The sequence below is a fragment of the Lynx rufus genome, unplaced genomic scaffold (assembly GCF_022079265.1).
Source record: "Lynx rufus isolate CCGP_SWC_20201006 ecotype Redwood Valley unplaced genomic scaffold, mLynRuf1.p SCAF_7, whole genome shotgun sequence".
NCBI lineage: Eukaryota > Metazoa > Chordata > Mammalia > Carnivora > Felidae > Lynx > Lynx rufus.
Genome location: NW_025814889.1, coordinates 18700098 through 18719573, shown reverse-complemented (window position 1 = coordinate 18719573; position 19476 = coordinate 18700098). Strand labels below are relative to the sequence as shown.

Here is a 19476-nt window from a genome sequence, read left to right as displayed (position 1 = left end):
CCACCTTTAAGCGTTGGTTCTGGTACTGCTACAAGCTGTCGCTTATGACTGTCATAGTCTTTCAAATTTGGTTGGCCATGGCTTCCATATTCTTTAAGCCTTGGCTTAGTTTGATTGGCACCCCAAATACCAACTCCGACATAAGGATTTAGGGGCAGATAGTTTGTTTGGAAAGTAATCAGGAAGTATTTGCTACAGAAAGTGGGAAAAGCGAGACAAGGAAAAGAGCAATCAGTAGTAGATACACTACTAGGTATGTTACTGTTGTAGCTAGTTCTCCTCTTGGAGAGCCTCTGAGAAACAAGAAGGAAAACATGCCTTAGAATCTTCTCACTGGATGTCAGGAGGCTGGGACATTTATTCATTAACTCCCATCTCCTACCGACTGGAGGTTAATTCCCCTCCTCCCCCAGACTCCCTGTGCTTGTGCCTTCAGACAGAAAGAAGAGACACAGCACTTGAGCTGGTAAGTTGCTGATATATTAGAACTGCCCTCCATGGTTTCAGGTGAACTCAAGGAGACAGAAGGGATGAGGGACAAAGCATCAACAGGGACTAGCTAGGTCACATCCGCAGAAACTCCTACTTTGACTTCTTAGCTCAAGGTATGCCTTCTTACGATATCCTACCTAGCATTCTCTACATATACAGACTCACATAAAGCAACTGCATAAGATTCAGACAATAACTGCATCAAAGTGAAACTAACTTAGTGTCAGAGTGGTTAAGAACAGCTTAAGAGGAAAACTAGAATTTGAACCCACATGTGGTGGACAGCGATGGCAATGCTCTTAATTACTGAGATGTTAAAACAAAGCGATGAGAAAAGTCATACATAAAGGCAAGTTTTTGAAAATTATTATCATGCCTCCTTAAAACACATAACTGAAAAATATTAAAACATAAACAGGAAAAACAAAAGCTCTGGAATTTTATAGAGTGCTTTTTCTTCCCCCAGGGAGTGCTTTGTGGTTTTTGTTTATTTGTTTGTTTGTTTGTTTGTTTTCATGGAGTGCCTTGACACTAAATGATTATATATTCAATATCATTACCCCTGGGTAATTAGATCATTGTTTTTCCTCAGTATGGTATATAAAACAGGCATGCGGGTCACTGAAGAAAAGTCTTATTTACTCGTTCATCCAGTTGACAACATTTACTTAGCACCTTATATATACCAGTCCCTAAATCAGAGGCTGAGGATACAACAGTCAATAGGTCCCACCCATTCCTTCCTTTGGGGAGTTCACAAAGTGGTGCAGGAGAACATCACCTAAGGATAAACAATAGGGCTAGGAAGGGGCAGAGTAAGGCCCAAGACAGGCGACCTAACCCAGAGGAGATGTCACTGAAACTCTTTTAAAATGACAAACGGAAGTTAGCCAGATGAGACCGTAAGGCATGGAAGCAGAAGCGACAGGTCAAAATAGGGGTAGAAAGTAAAACTGGAAGCCTGGGTGGCTCAGCCGGTTGGGCGTCTGACTTTGGCTCAGGTCATGATCTCGTGGTTTCCGGGTTCGAGCCTCGTATGGGGCCCTGTGCCCACAGCTCAGAGCCTGGAGCCTGTTTCTGATTTTGTGTCTCCCTCTCTCTCTGCCCCTCCCCTACTCACGCTCTGTCTCTGTCTCTCTCAAAAATAAACATTAAAAAAAAGAAAGAAAGCAAAACTGAAAGGACTTTATGATTATTGGAAGGACATTTAAATCGGGAGTGAGGGAGGATAGTCTAGGAAAGAGGACAGGTTTCTAGCGGGGTGACTAGTGGACTACTGTGCCATCAATTGAGATAAAGAGCTATTTTGGTTAGGTGTGAGAAGATTAATGACTTAAGCATTCTTTACGTAATAAAAAATCAATAAGAATGACCCCAAGTTGAATATGCAACATGGGACACTTCTGCAACCAGAAAGGCTAACCAGAACCCTGGATTTGTCACAAAGTCACTGTAAACAAAAGCAAGCATAATATTGAAACCCTGATGTAGTTGCCAGACCCTGAGCATTATCCTATCTTGGATCTCAACCCTTAAGAGATATTCCACGTAAAAGGGGTAAGGGTTTGGGAAACTTGTCACATAACTAAATTAACAGTCTGGGCAAAATACAAAATAAAAGCTTAGAAGTGAAAATTTCAAGAGCATGGGCAACACACCTAGAATCAACTGAATTGGCTACCTTCTTACACTCTGTGGAAAGGAGTGAATTATCTGAAAGGAGAAATGGTAATTTCGAGACAAACAAATGGCATACGACTTCATCTGGGGAAGGATAAATTAACGGAACATTCTTTGAAGAGTCTGTAGAAGTATATGAAGAGAATCCAGACAGTTGGGTGCAGATTTATGGCAGGTACAGCCATGTATGACAGTGACCTTTAAAACCACATCATGCCCTCCTACAACATGCCCCATGAAAATACTCTTGGGAACAGACCATCAGGCTCCATTAGGGCTATCCTCTCAGATTTCCAAGGCACTTCTTGTTGCCTCTTTTACATATTGTTCTTATGCCTATTGCTATCTGTTTTCAGACTAATTATTGTGATCTCTGCTAACTCTTTTTAAATAACAGAGGAATTGTAATCCTAAGTAAACACTATTCCAGTTTAGCTTGCTTGCCTATTTCTCAGTGGTATTACAATGATAAATTAATTTGTCAATGCCGGTAAGACCTTGAAGACAGAAACCTAATACAAATTAAGAATATGGAGTGGGCACACTTATAATTCTAAAAGCTACTTTTTAAAATGTTGTTAATAAAAACTTTTTGTTTGAAGACAGCTTCTTATGCACGGTAGTAAAGCTACATTTTTCTGGTTCCCCCAAGTCTTTATGTCATTTGTATAAGACATAATCCTGGTGAAAAGCTTGTGGCAAGAAAATTAGTAGTAACTAAACTTTAAGTAATTGCTAATTTCATGAGTTCATGATAGGAAATGGTCCAAAGAATTTAGGGACTATTCATTTATGCAAGAATGAATTCATTAATTGATCACTAATTTCTATCCACATATTTCAACATTCTATTTTTTAAATGTTTATTTATTTATTTTGAGAGAGAGAGAGAGAGAGAGAGAGAGAGAGAGAGAGAACGAGCATGTGGGTGGGGGAGAGGCAGAGGGAGTGAGAGTGAATCCCAAGCAGGCTCCATGCTAAAGTGGAGCCCATTGTGGGGCTCAATCTCAAGGCTGTGAGATCACGACCTGAGCTGATATCAAGAGTTGGACACCTACTCAACTGAGCCACCAAGGTGCCCCTCAGCATTCTATTTTTAATCATTTAAACAATATTATGTTTGAGGGGCACATATTTCTACCTTGGGTCTCTCAAATTAGTGGGATATTATCATTATTATTGGAAAAATGAGATCTGCATTATTTTTTCTAAAAGAAAAATAGCTCCTTATTTGATTCCTAATAGTTGGAAGTGATGTAATATGTGTTGTGTTTAACATCAATGAAGGCAAATTGCTTTACTAATAGAATTATACCACAATTCAATAATATGTTTCTGAGCAATGTTATGATGCCCTCATTTCTGTTATATTGAAATAATCATAACTACTATATTTACTGTTGGTAGGAAAATGCAGTTAGCATTTAATATATTAGACGTTATGCTAAGTATTTTTGCCTACATTTAGCAAGTATGAATGCTAACATTAGAAGGCGAAAGTAAGATAAGAAACAGGAAACTTGCATAGTCAGGAAGTATCTTGAAGAAAGATATTTGATAATTATAAAAGGAAACACAGTAACTTTATAGTGAAGGAGCAAATTCTAGAAGGCATCCCCTGAAGCAGGTGATCATAGTTAACATCACCAGAACCAGGAATAGTGACATCATGTACCTTCTGATACGATGCACAAGTAAGGACAAAATGCCATTTCTGTAATGCCACAAAAAGTAATTTGGTCTGAAAACAGAGACCTGTGTTAAAACACGGAAGAAATAGCAGACAAACACCAAATCAGCGACATTGTATGAAATAACTATCCAATACTCTTTAAAAGTATCAAGTTCATGAATGACAAAGACTGAGGAAATGTCATAGATTGAAGGAGGCTAGGAGACTGGACAAATGCAGCGATGTAGGTCGTAGACCGGATTCTGAATAAGAAAAATGGATGGTTTGGGACAATTAACCAACATGAATGAGGCCTTACACTGGTTAAGAACGAGGCCTTACACAACGAGTACAGTAGCCATGTTGACTTCTTGTTATCAACAATTGTACCACAAGCATATAAGGTGTTAACACTGAGGAAAGCTGTATGGGAACTCTTTCAACATTTCTTGAAAGTTTTTTTTTATATTTATTTATTTTTGAGAGAGAGAGAGAGAGAGAGAGCGAGCATGAGTGGGTGAGGGAAGAGAGAGGGAGAGAGAATCCAAAGCAGGTTCCAGGCTCAGAGCTGGTTCAGCTCCAGCTGTCAGCACAGAGCCCAGTGTGGGGGTCAAACCCATAGACCGCAAGATCATGACCTGAGCCGAAGCCAGAAGCTTAACCGACTGAGCCACCCAGGCACCCCCTCCCCATTAAATAAGCCTGAAATTAAAAAGAAACTTTACAAAAACAAACAAACAAAAACAAGTAATAAGTTGAAACTACTAGAAGTAACAGAGCCAGAATTTCAATCCACAAATGTTTGACTCCACATCTCTTGAGTTTTGACCACTATATCATACTATCTCCCTTCTTTTATAGCAGGTGCTTCTTTTCCTACCTGTTATCAGACTTTCCATAACTGTGTTTTCTCTCTGGGACCCTTAATACTGTCAGTCATTCATGTTTTTGTTCTTAGTAGACAATAATTTCCTTTAAAATGTAGTCATAATAAGACATAGAAGGCTCCCAGATGCATGAGGCCAAAGCCATAAAAAAAAAAGAGAGAGAACATCTGAAGAAGGTACAGTCTTCTCAGATGAATGTGCTGGGCCCGGACGACGGAGCAGTGCTGGGCAGAGCCACGCTGAGCCACAAGCCACTGAAGCCTGATGGAGCCATGCAGGTGCCCTCTCACCAGATGGGCACAGCCTGGACTCCGCTGTTTTTTTTTTTTTTTTTTTTTTTTTTTTTTTTTGCACATTGGGGGTTTAGGTGCATCCATTTCTTACCCTCCAAGGAGGGATCCAGGGGCCAGTTTTCTTAACTTACAGAACCTTTGCTTTCTTTTTTACAGTTCTCAATGGTAATTGGCTGTTAACTGGTTTATTCACCTATTTAACTGAAATCGATCTCCTTACACAATAATATAAGAAGTAATATAAACTAAAGGACAGGAGACTGGTATAAACAGGACCCCATACATATGCACGTATGTAGCTATAGAAACAGAAACATGTAAATGGACAGGCTTCCACAAAAAGCAAACATTAAAGGAAGAAATGGGCAACGGAGAGGGATATACATGGATGCAACAGCAATACAAACTTCTTTGATATCCCCTAAAGGAAAATCTGGCTTCAAAACCATAAGTGAGCTGAGTGTATTTCAGAAATAAAGTAGCTGCCGTGGGCAGTATAACTCACAATGTTTTTTTTTCCCCACGGAGAATTTTTTTTTTTTTAATAAAAATGGAATTTTAACCAACTCTCACACCCTTGGAGGAGTGGATGGGACACGGGTCGTTAATCCAGTGACTAAAAACACTGGAAGCCTAATTAAAAGATCACAATGTTCACGAGAAGGGGCTAATCAATACGTAAATATACGGACAAGAGCCGGGCTATTCCTTTTAGGAATAAAGCCCATCAATTGAATTGATTTTCTGAGTTGGAAATTCTAACTGCTCCAGTACTTTTTTGGTAACAGAACCAAGAATTTAAAATTAACCCTGCACATTGAATGATGCGCTGCACGGGACCGTTCACATGCTAGGAAACAAAATGCAATCATTGTGCAGTTACCTGATACTCGTTCAGATGAACTGGGGTTAAGTGAACTATCACCATATCTTTTGACCTCTCACATTTCATGGTTTCCAGCAAACACGTGGCTTACAGTTGCTTGCCTGTATTTGCACATTTTGAAAATTATTCAAATTAGTTTGTGGGGATATTTACCATTCCGGCCGGGTGTGGAGGAACACTGTTGAAGGGCAGAGAGAAAAAAAATAACAGGATTTTATAAAGAAGCCTTTGGAGGGTAGGTGGGTGGAGGGTGAGAACCAGAAGCCACTTCTGGATTTTTCACACTATTCTACAAGCAAGGCAGTGGATTCTGCCAGGCTTCTCACGCTGAAGTGTACATGATAATCACCGAGGGTTCTCGTTAAAATATAGATTCTGGGGGCGCCTGGGTGGCTCAGTCAGATGAGCGTCCAACTCTTGATTTTGGCTCAGGTCATGGTCTCATGACTATGGTTGTGAGATGCAGCCCCACGTCGTGTCCATGCTGAGCTTGGACTCTGCATAAGATCCCCTCTGTCCCTCTCTCTCTCTGTCCCGTCCCACTCTGCTTTTAAGTGTGTGCGCTCCCGTGCGCGCTCTCTCTCTCTCCCTCTCTCTCTCTCTCTCTCTCTCAAATTAAAAAAGAAAATAGAGATTCTGATTCTGTAGGTCTGGGGGTAAAGGGGTGGAAATTCTGCATTTCTAACAAGCTCCCAGGGCTGCTGATACTGCCCCAGGGACCCCACTTTGAACGGCAAGTCTCGATGTCACATCACGGTCTTTGAAACACTAAGACCATTGCTGTAAGGAAAGTTTGGCAAGTGTGAACTGTGTTAAAAGGGTATACAGACTTCATTCTGGATAACATGGTCTCACTTCACCTGGTAACAGTTACATGGCCTGGAAATTTCCATTTCAGGAGTTGAAGCCCAGAGGTACCTACTAGCCAGGACCCAAGCAATGATTTGTGGCCACACTACACCTGAGGGCAATGACACTCTTCTGTTAAGTCCTTGACTGGTGATCGTCCAACAGGGCAGGGCAGGAAAAACTCTGTCTTCCCTTCTTCCCCGTCAGTGGAAAATAACTAAAAAAGTTAAATGTTTGCATGGTGATTGTTAATATTAATGGAATGGACGCCACGGAGTTAAGCATTGCACAAATGTTAAATCGTGTAATACTAATGACAACCTGAGAAGGTAGGTACAATTATCCTTCCCATTTTACAGATGAGAAAAGTGATGGCAGAGCAAATAACACACTCAAAGTCACCCAGGTTGTAGTTCGCAAAGCTGGGGGACTCAAACCCAGGTAGCCTGTTTTCTAAGTCTGCATATCTAAACACGGTATCAAGCCGCCTTTTGACTGATACGTTAAGATCTGGAATTCAGTGAAGGCCAAGTTCATCAGGAGAGTAACTGATTCAAAACTTGATGACGGGGTGAAATTGAAATTTAGGCCAAGTTCAATTTTAACGTTTCATCTTTCTTGGTTAATTTCTCTTTTTTAAGTTTTTATTTGGAAATAACTTCAAATTGAGGTTACAAAAATAATGCAAAAAACCCTCCATACTGTTTATGCAGACTCACCAATTTTTAATAATTGGTCACATTTGGCAACTTCTGGATTTTTCAAAAGCTGTGTAAAAATGTATGCCCTCCCAACACAGCTTCTAAGAGCTGCTCCCATAGGAAAACCTACCAATCTCTACAGCCTACTCTGCAGGGTATCAGGATTCCGGTGGCTAACTCTTGCCCCATTTATCAGCAGTGAAGCTTACTTGACATTTTTTCTCAGGCAGCTGCTTCATAATAAGGAATTCCTGGCGACTCATCACCAATTGAGAGTGGCTACAGGTGGTTCACTTCTAGTCCCACTGGCATTTTAACAGACAACCTCCACTAAAGAAAGAGACACCAGCTTTCTGAGGCTAGAAACCCAGGCACAGCAGGAGTTCTAACAGGATGACAATTTATGAACAAACCATGTGAGATTTTGACTATTTTCCCTAGTAAGCAATAGGCTATATTTTGGTAAGAAGAAATAGACAAAAAGAGAGATAACAAAAATTGGTATAACCAATATTTTTAAAAGATACTAACATACTAGCTTGTCCAAGCAATCCCAATCCCAAAATGTCTTTTATCTTTTATCTTCTGTACTTTAAGATTTTTCACAAGAATTAAGTCTCTTTGCTTTTAGTTGTGTTCTCTCTTAAAGAGCATTCCATTCCATTTACATTTTGCTAAGTTTTCAGTGTTACAAAATATTTCCCTGCAAAAGAGTCATGTGAAAGCTTTATCATTTTATAACTTCAGGGTGAGAATATGTTTTGTGGTCACTTTTCTAAAATTAACTGTTATTAAGTCTTCACGGACTCACGCAGAGATCTCAGAAAAGATGATCAAAAATAGGTTGGAGAAGAGAATCTAGAAAACAAGAGTAAATGAAATTATTTATTCCATCTGAGATATGGCTGTGGGATCCCATTTTTATAGCTTTATGATGTAAAAGGTTAATGTGAATGAAATCTTCTAAGATTTCACAGAAGCCTCAGGTGTTTGCCTCACTTGTGACTTTGAAAGCTGGGCAGAGATTTCTTTATCTAGAATTATTTTACAGCCATCATTGGTAACAGATGATGAAATTAAGGTTACCCCTATGACTCTAATTTTATAGAAATAATGGTGCCCGTCCACTAAAGACACAATATGGAGAAATAAGATGAAATTGAACTGAAATAGAATAAAATCACGTGTGATTAAAAAAAATGTTCTTGATTTGGAAAACGAAGTCTTGTTATACACATGAAAACTGATCACTGTGGGCTTCATAAAACGATCTTAAAACTCTCCAACATCGCTTCTATGTCTGAGGTGGTTCCTAGATTCAGGAAGGGTCTCAAGGGTATCTTAAATAATCACTACTATACATCTGTTTAGATGACGATATAAGTAAAAGGAGTTTACTAAACTCAGCACATTAGGTGAGGAATGCTTAATCTGTACCATTACAACCATCAGCAGGAGAAGGAATAGATCTTTACATGTATTTATTTACTGCCTTTAAGGCAGGCGGACCAGCTCATTTCCCTGGAATACAGAGGAACAGAACTCATTTACTCTAATCTCATGTTAGTTTTGTGGAATGGAACAAAGAGATGTCTTCATTTTCTGTTTTTAAAAAAATGTTTATTTTGAGAGAGAGAGAGAAAGAGCACGTGCATGTGTGCACACAAGCAGGGGAAAGGCAGAGAGAGAGGGGGAGAGAGAATCCCAAGCAGGATCTGTGCTGTCAGGACAGAGGGAGACACCAGGCTCGATCCCATGAACCATGAGATCATGACCTGACCCAAAATCAAGAGTCTGACACTTAACTGTCTGGGCCACCCAGGCCCCTCACCATGCCCTTATTTTCCATAAGGGCCCTCAAATAATACTTTCTTCAGGACGGAGAGAATTAGTCTCAAAGATCAGTGACTTAAGTAAATAATAATAATAGTAAAATCAACTAATTAAACCTAAAAATTTAGTTAGAAAGACTCATGCAGACAAAACTCATCCTAGTCTGTTATTAAACTAGAGGAAAATCCTAAGAACAAAGGCAAATAAGGCCAAGCTGATAAACTGTAAATGTCTTGGCTGAAATGGAGCAATTCAAACACTAGAGCAGCAAGTGTATTCAAGCAGCCAAAGTAAAAATAAATAAAAACAACTTAACTGTTAGTTAAGGTGTGAACAGACCTGAGGCAAAAATGTGTAGTCTAGAGAGTAGCCTAATCTAGATAGCAAATTAAGTAGACTTTTGAGTTAATCATTTAGAAAAATCAGCACTTATCAACAGATTTTCTGATGCACAGGAAAAAAAAGAAATTGTGCAGAATGAGAAAACAAGGCACAGAGAGGCCAGAAACCAAGCTGTCACCATGGACATTCACATTTAGCCCATCAACATCAGCATTATGCCAACAGGAGACCTATGGAGGTGTTAGTTGAAATGATGTTATTTTCTTGGAAAAAACAAACAAACAAACTCCAGAAGACTTAAGTTGTTAAATGAAGGTTTCTGTGTATATTCACATAGTCTGAGGATCTCCACCAAGAACAGCCCAATTTTTAAAATTAAAAAAAAAAAAAAGACCACATCAAAAAACATACAAATCTCACAAAAAACCTTACCTGCATTATGATAGAGAGGGAACAGAATTTCATTTCATGTTGTTGGGGTTTCTTATATAAAGTATCAATCTTCCTACCAACATATAGATATTTTTTTTTAAGTTAAGAGTGTGTTTATGTCTGGCCAAAAGCACACTGGTGTCTTCTTGGCCAAAAAAAAAAAAAAAAAAAGAGGGGAGGGGTTACAATATAGATATAAATATATAGATACATATCTGTCTATCGGAGACTCTTAGAGATCACTTGGGAATTAACTTATTTGGGGGTTATTTTTTGTTATAAAGAATAAAGACTCTCAAATAGCACTGCCTTACAATCTCATTTTTATTTGATATTTTCAGTGTCCTTTCATATCCATTTCATTTTTAGTCTCAAAATAGCACTAGAGGATAGTCAAGGCAGGCATTTTTTCCCCCTTTCTTCCAGGTTATAAAATTGAGGCCCAGAGAGGCCAGAAACCAAGAAAATGAGTTTTGGAGCCAAGGTTTCATGACTTCTAACCCTGGATTCCTTTCACCAGGACAGTGGTACTTCTCTAGAAGCTGTGAATCAGAATTTCATAAACTGTGGTTTCAGAAAGCAAAACAGTTTTAATTTGACTGGCTATTGAATCAAACTTTGTGCCCAAGCAATATATTAAGTAATATGGATATAGAAATATAGAAGAAAGTATCAAAACTGTGGAGTTTGAAGGTCCACACAGAGGAGAAGAAATAATAAATCCAGACTTGTTCCTAGGTTTATAGTCAGAAGCTTCTAGATCTGCAGTCTGACAACTGGGTGACTTTGAAGAAAGGACAAAAATATCCAAATAAGTACCAGTATTTGAATATAAAGCGTCTGGCTCATTGCATGCCATATGGTAGGGACTTACACAAATTTTTCACTTTCCTTTGTCTAAGAAAACATGCTCTTTCCTTTAATCTGTCAAAGTTAAAACTAGGTTTTAACATCTGCTTTTTTTGCAATAATGATTTAAGAAATGTTATTTAAACCTAAAAGGATAACGGGGAGACTATAATCAAATTGTAGCATACATACATAATATAAATACTAATGTGTGTGGCTTCCACATGACCCATATATGAGAAGGGAAAAGAAATCAGTGTGTTTCGACATGTGACGTAAATGATTTCTAAGTTTTCCTCTGCCCTGAAATTATAAGATATTTTTGTGGATAGGAGAAAAGGGAAAACTCCTACTCCAATTCTACTCTCTTCCTCTTACTAGAATATTAATGTAAGATTCCAACATGCTGTTTAGACTGCATTTATAAATGATGGTGGTGGAGGGAAAATATTTCTTTAAAAAATCATGCTTCCAAGTCAGACACTGCTTTTTATCTTTCTCTGCACAGTTCTGAGGCAGCTGGAAGGAGGAGGGAAGGTGCATCTTTAGGAAAACCGAATCTTCTAGCTTTCTCACTCAACTCCTGCTTATCTAGAGCTGGGTTAGTTAGCCAAATGCCCTTAGTATGCCCCTAGCCACATATATCTTTTCTCTTTTTTATCTGATTTGTTGACAGAATGCATGCTCTTGGGCATGAAAACTACATTATTTGGTGATAAGATTTGAGAATCTCCCTCTTCCCTTAGGGCTTAAATTTAAGTCCTGTTTCCAACTAAATTACCAGAGAGCTTTGCATCAAGGATCATGAAGATTATGACATCAACGAGCCTGATTAATAAAGTGAATGTGTTCTTTCCCATTTGCCATTTCCCCTTCTGCTAAAGCCTCTCAGTAACATCAAGGGAGAGAGTAGCTGTACTTTGGTGCCTGGGTGGTGTGGGGGTAGAAGGGAGAATGTTTATGGACAGTATTGAGCCCCCTGGTGATACTACTACCTTAGCATTACAATTCTGTCATCATCCCCCCAAACCTGATTCTACCCCCAGGAAGGCATAGCAGAAATGGAGCAAATCAGGCAAGATTGGAAAGGTGGGGAGGCCAACTGAGGAAATTTTTAAACACGAGTCACTCTTTAAAATTTGGAAATCTCAGACTAATACTTAACCATCACACTTAAGAAAGCAAGAACGTATGTAGAAAAATATTTTTAAAAGGAATCTATTAACTAAATTTATAAGTTCCTAGACATAAGACTTGCTTAAATGAAGGACTCTATATGGCAAATTTTTCCAGGAAAGAAAAAGGAGGCTAAGAAATATTATCAATTCTATTGTTGTAAAGGGAAGTGTGGACCTAGGGGTGTGTGTGTGTGTGTGTGTGTGTGTGTGTGTGTGTGTGTGTGTGTTCTGTTGATAATGACAGGAAAATGGGTACAGGACCGATTTCTAACTCTAAGAAATGTTCAGTGATAGCTAAAATTCTTGTTGTTTTCTTTTTAATTTTTTAATGTTTATATTTGCGAGAGAGAGAGGGAGAGGGAGAGAGGGAGGGAGGCACAGAATCTGAAGTAGGCTCCAGGCTCTGAGCTGTCAACACAGAGCCTGACATGGGGCTCGAACTCACAAGCCGTGAGATCATGACCTGAGCTGAAGTCAGATGCTTAACCAATGAAGCCACCCAGGCGCCCCTAAAATTCCTGTTAAAAACCAAAACAAACAAACAGGCTGTGACAATGACAGAGCTGAAATAATAAATGTTTCTGCCAGTGATACATATTTAAAAATCTGAGCATGGAATACCAGATAAGTTTCCAAGCTGAAGCTCACGATTTTGTGCTTGGTGTCGAAAGCGAAGTGTCACCCCCACACTAACAGGAAGAAAAATGGACCATTACAGCATCATGATTTATCTTGAGACTAATCAGAGAATTGAGGTCACACGGTAACCAAGAGAACGCTACTCCAACGAGAAAAAATATTCTCCAAGGCAAGACAAGACACATGAGCGGCCGCACTTTCGGGAGAGCACAGCAAAGGAAAGTGAGTAAGCAGAACTCCGCTAACACTTTAACCGATGACCTTCTTTGTCTGCCTCGAGATTTCATCCGTTGTGGCTGACAGCAGAACTGGGCCAATTTATGGAAACTTCAATTGGATGCACCCAACATTTGAACTTTTACAAAGCGTATTAGGTACTGCAATATTGTGAGCAGATTGTCAAATGCAAGAAATTTCTGATAGACATTGTCCTAATCTAAAACTTTCTCATTTTCTCTTTGAAAATCTTGTTCTAAACCCAACAGGGAATCATTTCTGAATCTGTCATTTTGTCTGGGGTTGCCTGAATATGGAAAAGAAAAGGGATGATGGAATTCATCATCAGCGGAGATGGGGGCTTTGCTTGCCTCTCAGCCTCAGACCACATGTGCTCTACACTGACAATTCAGTGAATAATCTCATGGTGAGTTATAATTAATTCCATTTTAGCTGTTAGCAGTTGTTCTCTTAAAATAGGAAAGTCTACACATATACAATGAAGGATTTTGGCCCCAAATTTTGATATAACCATCAAATCAGTGCCACTTTATATCTCTAAAGTCATTCTCCATTAATTCTCTCTCTTTCTTTTTGGAACTGTCTTCTTTAATGTTTATTTATTTTTGAGAGGGGAGAGAGAGAGAGAGAGAGAGAGAGCGAACGAGCAGGGGAGGAGCAGAAGGAGAGAGGGACACAAAATCTGAAGCAAGCTCCAGACTCCGAGCTGTCAGCACAGAGTGGGGCTCGAACTCACGAATGGTGAGATCATGACCTGAGCTGAAGTCGGACGCTTAAATGACTGAGCCACCCAAGTGCCCCGTCTGTTAGTTCTATCATTAAGTCAGTAATGGTCATAACATTTGAAAGATCAAAGTTGTGTTTTCCCTTTGTCATATCAAACTGAAAAATACATGAGTTCACTGATGGTAAGATCACTGGTATTATCTGTGATAGCAAAACTAAATCATTTTTCACTAAATGTTAAATCAGGTATTTATGAGAAAAATGACTATCAAAAACTGCTGGAACCAAGTGGGATATACTTTACAGACACATTGTGAGTGTGGGCTTGGCTGCCTAGGCTAACAGCTGAGTTTCATCACTTAGTGGTAGCTGGAGGCCTCTAGGCAGCTTATTTGATTTTTCCCTTACTCGGTTCTCTCATCCACAATACTGGATGGCAAGCATATTTAAATCATAGGGTTATTATGAAGATTGAAAAGCTAATCCATGTAAGCATTCAGCCTGACAGGTAGAATAGGATACCACTGACCAAGGAAGGTAAGTGAGGCCTGAATTGATATCCTGTCATCCCCACTATACAGAAACTATACCTCGTTACAAGTTACATTACTTGTTTAAGGAGCCAACACTGGTAAAGGATAAACTCAGGCTGAAACATGTTCGGAGACTTCCAGATTTAATTTTTTTTGCCCTTTATATCAAACTTTTTCACTGAGATACCTAATTTGGTTATCTGGATCATAAATGTTTCTGGTGAAATCTTTTTCAGACCAAGAAACTAATAAACCCATGCAAAATGGCAGATGCCAAATTCATGTAACTTTTTAAAAAATGTTCTCGGGAGGCCTGGGTGACTGAGTCGGTTTAGCGGCTGACTTCGGCTCAGGTCATAATCTCATGGTTCGTGGGTTCCAGCCCCGTGTCAGGCTCTGTGCTGACAGCTTGGAGCCTGGAGTCTGGTCCGGATTCTGTGTCTCCCTCTTTCTCTACCCCTCCCACACTCATGCTCTGTCTCTGTCTCACTCTCAAAAATAAACATTAAAAATTTTTTAAATGCTCTCTAAATTCATAGATTAAAAGAAAACAAAATCATCCAAGAGCAATCTCAACTTTGAATATTCAATTCATTATCTTACTAGAGAAATTAATGGTTAATTTAATTAATTAATAGTTAAATTGATAGTGGCTTCTCAAAATAATTCTTTTTCACTTTCTATAATACCTTATATTCAATTATGAATCTAAATTGCAATTGCAGAACTAAATAGTAAAAAGTGATCGTAACAAACAACATTTATATGCCAATTAAAGCAAAAATTTTTTCATAGCAGAGAAAAGGAAACTCAAAATGTCAAAGCACTTACCGCAGCTTGCCGGTGAGTATTGGACAAAATTCCATGGATCTTCACTTTGTCTTTTTCCATCTGGTCTATGTTCACCCACAAATTCCGGCTGGCTGAATCGGAGGGACCATATATCCGAGATATATAGTAATTGTGATCTGTGTCCTCCTGTAATAAAAGAATAATGCACGTCAAGAACAGAGATAGCATGGAAGAAACTTGAAGGCATTATGCCAAGTGAAAGAAACTAGACAGAGAAAGACAAATACTGTCTGTTCTCACATATATGCAGAATCTTAAAGAGGTGAACTCGGGGTGCCTGAGTGGCTTAGTCAGTTAAGTGACTGACTCTTGATTTCAGCTTAGGTCATGATCTCACAGTTGTAAGATCCAACCTGCATGGGGCTCTAAACTGGGCATGGGGCCTGCTTAAGATTCTCTCTCTCCCTCTTCTTCTGCCCCCCTCGCCCTTCCCACCAACCTTCCCCTGGACTCACACAGGTTTTTGTGCTCTCTAAATAAATAGACAGATATCAAATAAAAATACAATACAATACAATACAATACAGTAGCTGAACTCATAGAAAAACAGAGGACAATGGTGGTACCAGGGGCTGTGGGATGGGGGGGTGTTGGCTAAAGAGTACAAATTTCCAGTTATAAGACAAATACGTTCTGGGGATGTAATCCACAGCATGGTGACTATAGTTAACAATACTGTATTATATACTTGCAGGTAGCTAAGAGAATAGATCTCTCACCATGAAAAATAAATGGTAATTATGTGATGTGATGGAGGTGTTAGCTAATGCTATGGTGTAATCATTTTGCGGTATATAGTACACCAAATCAACAGGATGTACACTTTAAATGTACACAATGTTCTATATAAATTCTATCTCAATCAGGCTGGGAAAAAAAAAGCATTTAAGTCACTATATACCCAATGTATATAATTGCCAGAGTTATACACAGAGTTCCATTAAAAAGAAAAAAAAAAGCCCTCAAAAGGAGAAAAAACCCACAAAACCCTAGAGATACTGTCCCTAAAATTCTTTAAAAATCAAACAAAAATGATATTATGCAACTAGAAATATTACTATTCTTCAAAATAGCCAGAGGAGTTAAATAACCTCTAAGGGAAGTGAATTAGATTTAAAAATAAATAAAATAAACCTCTTTAGAGGAAATTGTTAAATAAATAAAACACAGAGGAAAATACACACTCTGTTTACAATAGTCTTTTTACCACAGTAATTCTAGGGATCTAATTGCTGCCCAAACAAAATGTCACTTTTGGAGCTATTTACTGAAAACCTGAACTATAATTACTATTGAGTGACAACAAACCCAAACTTCTCTTCTTTAAAACTAGGTCTTTATATGAAGACCTGCTTTCAGTTAATGATCCCAGAAATGGAAATAATACATTTTTCCCCTATAATCTGGGTTATTAAATTCTACTTTTATTTGAATTCTCACTATTGATTATCACAATGGTGCCTGTCACAAAACCTTTAATTTTTGTGCTCTCACTGAATGAAGAGATTTACATGTTTTAAAAGGCAATTTTACTGAGGAAAACCCAGAAAAATCATATGATTCTCGACTAACTTGGGCTGCAGTTAATTTTTTCTAAACATAAAATATAATTATGCTTATCAATTTGAGGAGTCTGCTAGGTAAAATAAATTTAAAAACATTCATGTCTGATGAATGTTTGTACGAATGTAAGGATAATGTTTGTAAGAATGTATGTAGGAATGTAAGAATAATGTTTGCCAAATACAGTGTATGTGATTTGAATCATAAAGTTTAGAATGTGAATTTTGTCTAATGCATTTGTTACTGAAGTGCTAATTGAATAAAATACGATTATTCTTGAAATCTAGTGAAAACAATTCCATGTACCTTTCAAGTCATCAGGCTAGAAATATATAAAACTGACTACATAAAGGAAAGGAATTTTCTATGCAGCATTCTAAATAGATTTTGTCCCATGACCAAAAGAAAAAATATGACCTTAGATATAAATCTTGATAACAGTGATTAAATGTTAACAGTAAGATAAAAGAAAAAGTATTAGGTAAACGTCCAACCTCCAATTGAACTCTGGGTATCAGATACAAATTATGGGTACAACCCTGATGAAAGATAAAAAAAAGTTCTTTAGAGAAAGGAGGAAAAAAAGGAGATACAAAGAAAGAAGCATGAATAAGATTTCATGCAGCCCAAGAGAGATTTCATATCCTAGTGGTTTTCTAGCACTCCTTTCCAGAACATTATGACACCGACTGCCTGGGTTCTAGGAGGTAACGAGCATTTGGTTGTGTCTTCGTCACATGTAGAACTCCTTCCTACTGTCTGGTGCTTCACTACCAGAAGCTTTGTGGCGGGTACCCTCCATGACATTGGGCACAAGCCATTCTGCCCATGTCATTGTTACTGGCCACAGTGGCTGGGGGGCACCAGAAGCACACAACCTAAAAGGAACCAATTCATGAGGCATGTAGGAATTTAGGTAAAGAGGAGATAACTGCCCTTATTGTGATTGCTGAGATATGTAGGTATGAGACCTGCGACTACTGTGCCACCATTTGCTACCATGAAGAAACCCTGCCTGAAGGCAAAGCAAACATGGATACAAACAGAGCCATTATCTCTGAAAAAAATTAAAAAAAAGAAAAAAGAAAAGAAAAGAGAAGGGATGAGAAGAGAAGAGAAGAGAGAAGGAAAGGAAAGAAAAGAAGCCAGATCAAGTGCATCTAGCGCATTCTGGGCTTGTACACTTAGCTGAACCATTAAATTTTTTAATTGTCAAATCCCCTTAAATAGACACTTTTTCTAAAGAAAAAGTGTCTATTTAAGGCTAACATCCAGATGGCTAACAGACACATGAAAAGATGCTCGACATCACTTATCATTAGGGAAATGCAAATCAAAACCACGATGAGATACATTACACCTGTCAGAATGGCTAAAACGAACAACTCAGGAGACAACAGATATTGGCGAGGATGTGGAGAAAGGGGAACCCTTTTGCACTGTTGGTGGGAATGCAAACTGGTGTAGCCACTCTGGGTAACAATATGGAGGTTCCTCAAAATATTAAATAAAACCACCCTAAGGCCCAGCAATTGCACTACTAGGAATTTATCCAAAGGACACAGAAATGCTGAATCAAAGGGACACATGCACCCCAATGTTTATAGCAGTGCTATCAACAACAGCCAAATTATGGATAGAGCCCAAATGTCTATCAACTGATGAATGGATAAAGAAGATGTGGTATATATACATAATAGAATACTACTCAGTGATGAAAAAGAATGAAATCTTGCCATTTGCAACAACATGGATGGAACTGCAGGGTATTATGCTAAGTGAAATAAGTCAGAGAAAGACAGGTATCATATGATTTCACTCATATGTGGAATATGAGAAACACAACAGATGAACATAGGGGAAGGGAAGGAAAAATAAGATAAAAACAGAGAGGGAGGGAAACCATAGACTCTTAAATACAGAGAACAAACTTAGGGTTGCTGGAAGAGAGCTGGTGGGGGGATGGGTTAAATGGGTAAAAGGCATTAAGGAGGGCATTTGCTAGATTGCTCACTGGGTGTCATATGTAAGAGATGAATTACTGGGTTCTACAGAAGCTAAAACAACACTGTATGTTAACTAACTTGAATTTAAAATAAACTATTAAATAAACAAACATCAAAAAAAAAAAAAACACCTTGAGTTGGATTATTGTCAACCAAAAGAATCCTAACTGACAAACATGTTTTGGTAACTTTCAAGAGACTTAAGCAACATTGAATAAGGCAGTCTCATCTACAGATTTATAGATCTTGATAACAAACATGTATTCAATTCTGGTATTCTAGCTAATTATAAAGTAGGAATGGAAACTTGTACCTAAACTGCCAGAAATCATCAAGTCTGAATTACAAATGATAATGATTCATTTAATTTTTCCATGAATCACATATAAGGGGCGTTTTGAAAAAAACAATCAATAAGTTCAAATAAAACTTTCAATTTTTCTCCCTATTTTTTGTATTATTATAAAGAGTTTAGCAACACAGAGATGTGATCTTTAGGTGAATGATGTAACAGAGTCTATCATGCAGCCAAATTACCATATTACCATATAAATACCAAATAGATGTTCTCTTTAAAATGACATACTTTCAGTTTTGAGCTCAATATAATTGTTGCAATCAACATATCTAAAATGATTTTGGTATTTCCCTTAACCCCTAAATCTCTATAGTTAATCAAGAAATAGTCTTATAAGGTAAAGGATATCATTATACTTAAATAATGGATTATCTGCAAAAATATACATGATTTTTGTCTAATTACAATCACTGATATGTCTAACTGAAAATAATGTTCATTTTTACTTAAACCAGAGCTTCTCAAGAT

The 19476-nt window shown here is 38.1% G+C and overlaps 1 protein-coding gene across 3 annotated transcripts in view; it reads right to left on the bottom strand.

Moving 5' to 3' along the window:
- PLXDC2 (plexin domain containing 2) overlaps positions 1-19476 on the bottom strand; it is a 455666-nt gene that overhangs the window by 210017 nt on the left and 226173 nt on the right. For all 3 annotated transcript variants that reach the window (XM_047067158.1, XM_047067160.1, XM_047067159.1), the window contains one exon: positions 15061-15207. In XM_047067158.1, the coding sequence (XP_046923114.1) occupies positions 15061-15207 (147 nt within the window). The remainder of the gene's footprint in view (positions 1-15060; positions 15208-19476) is intronic.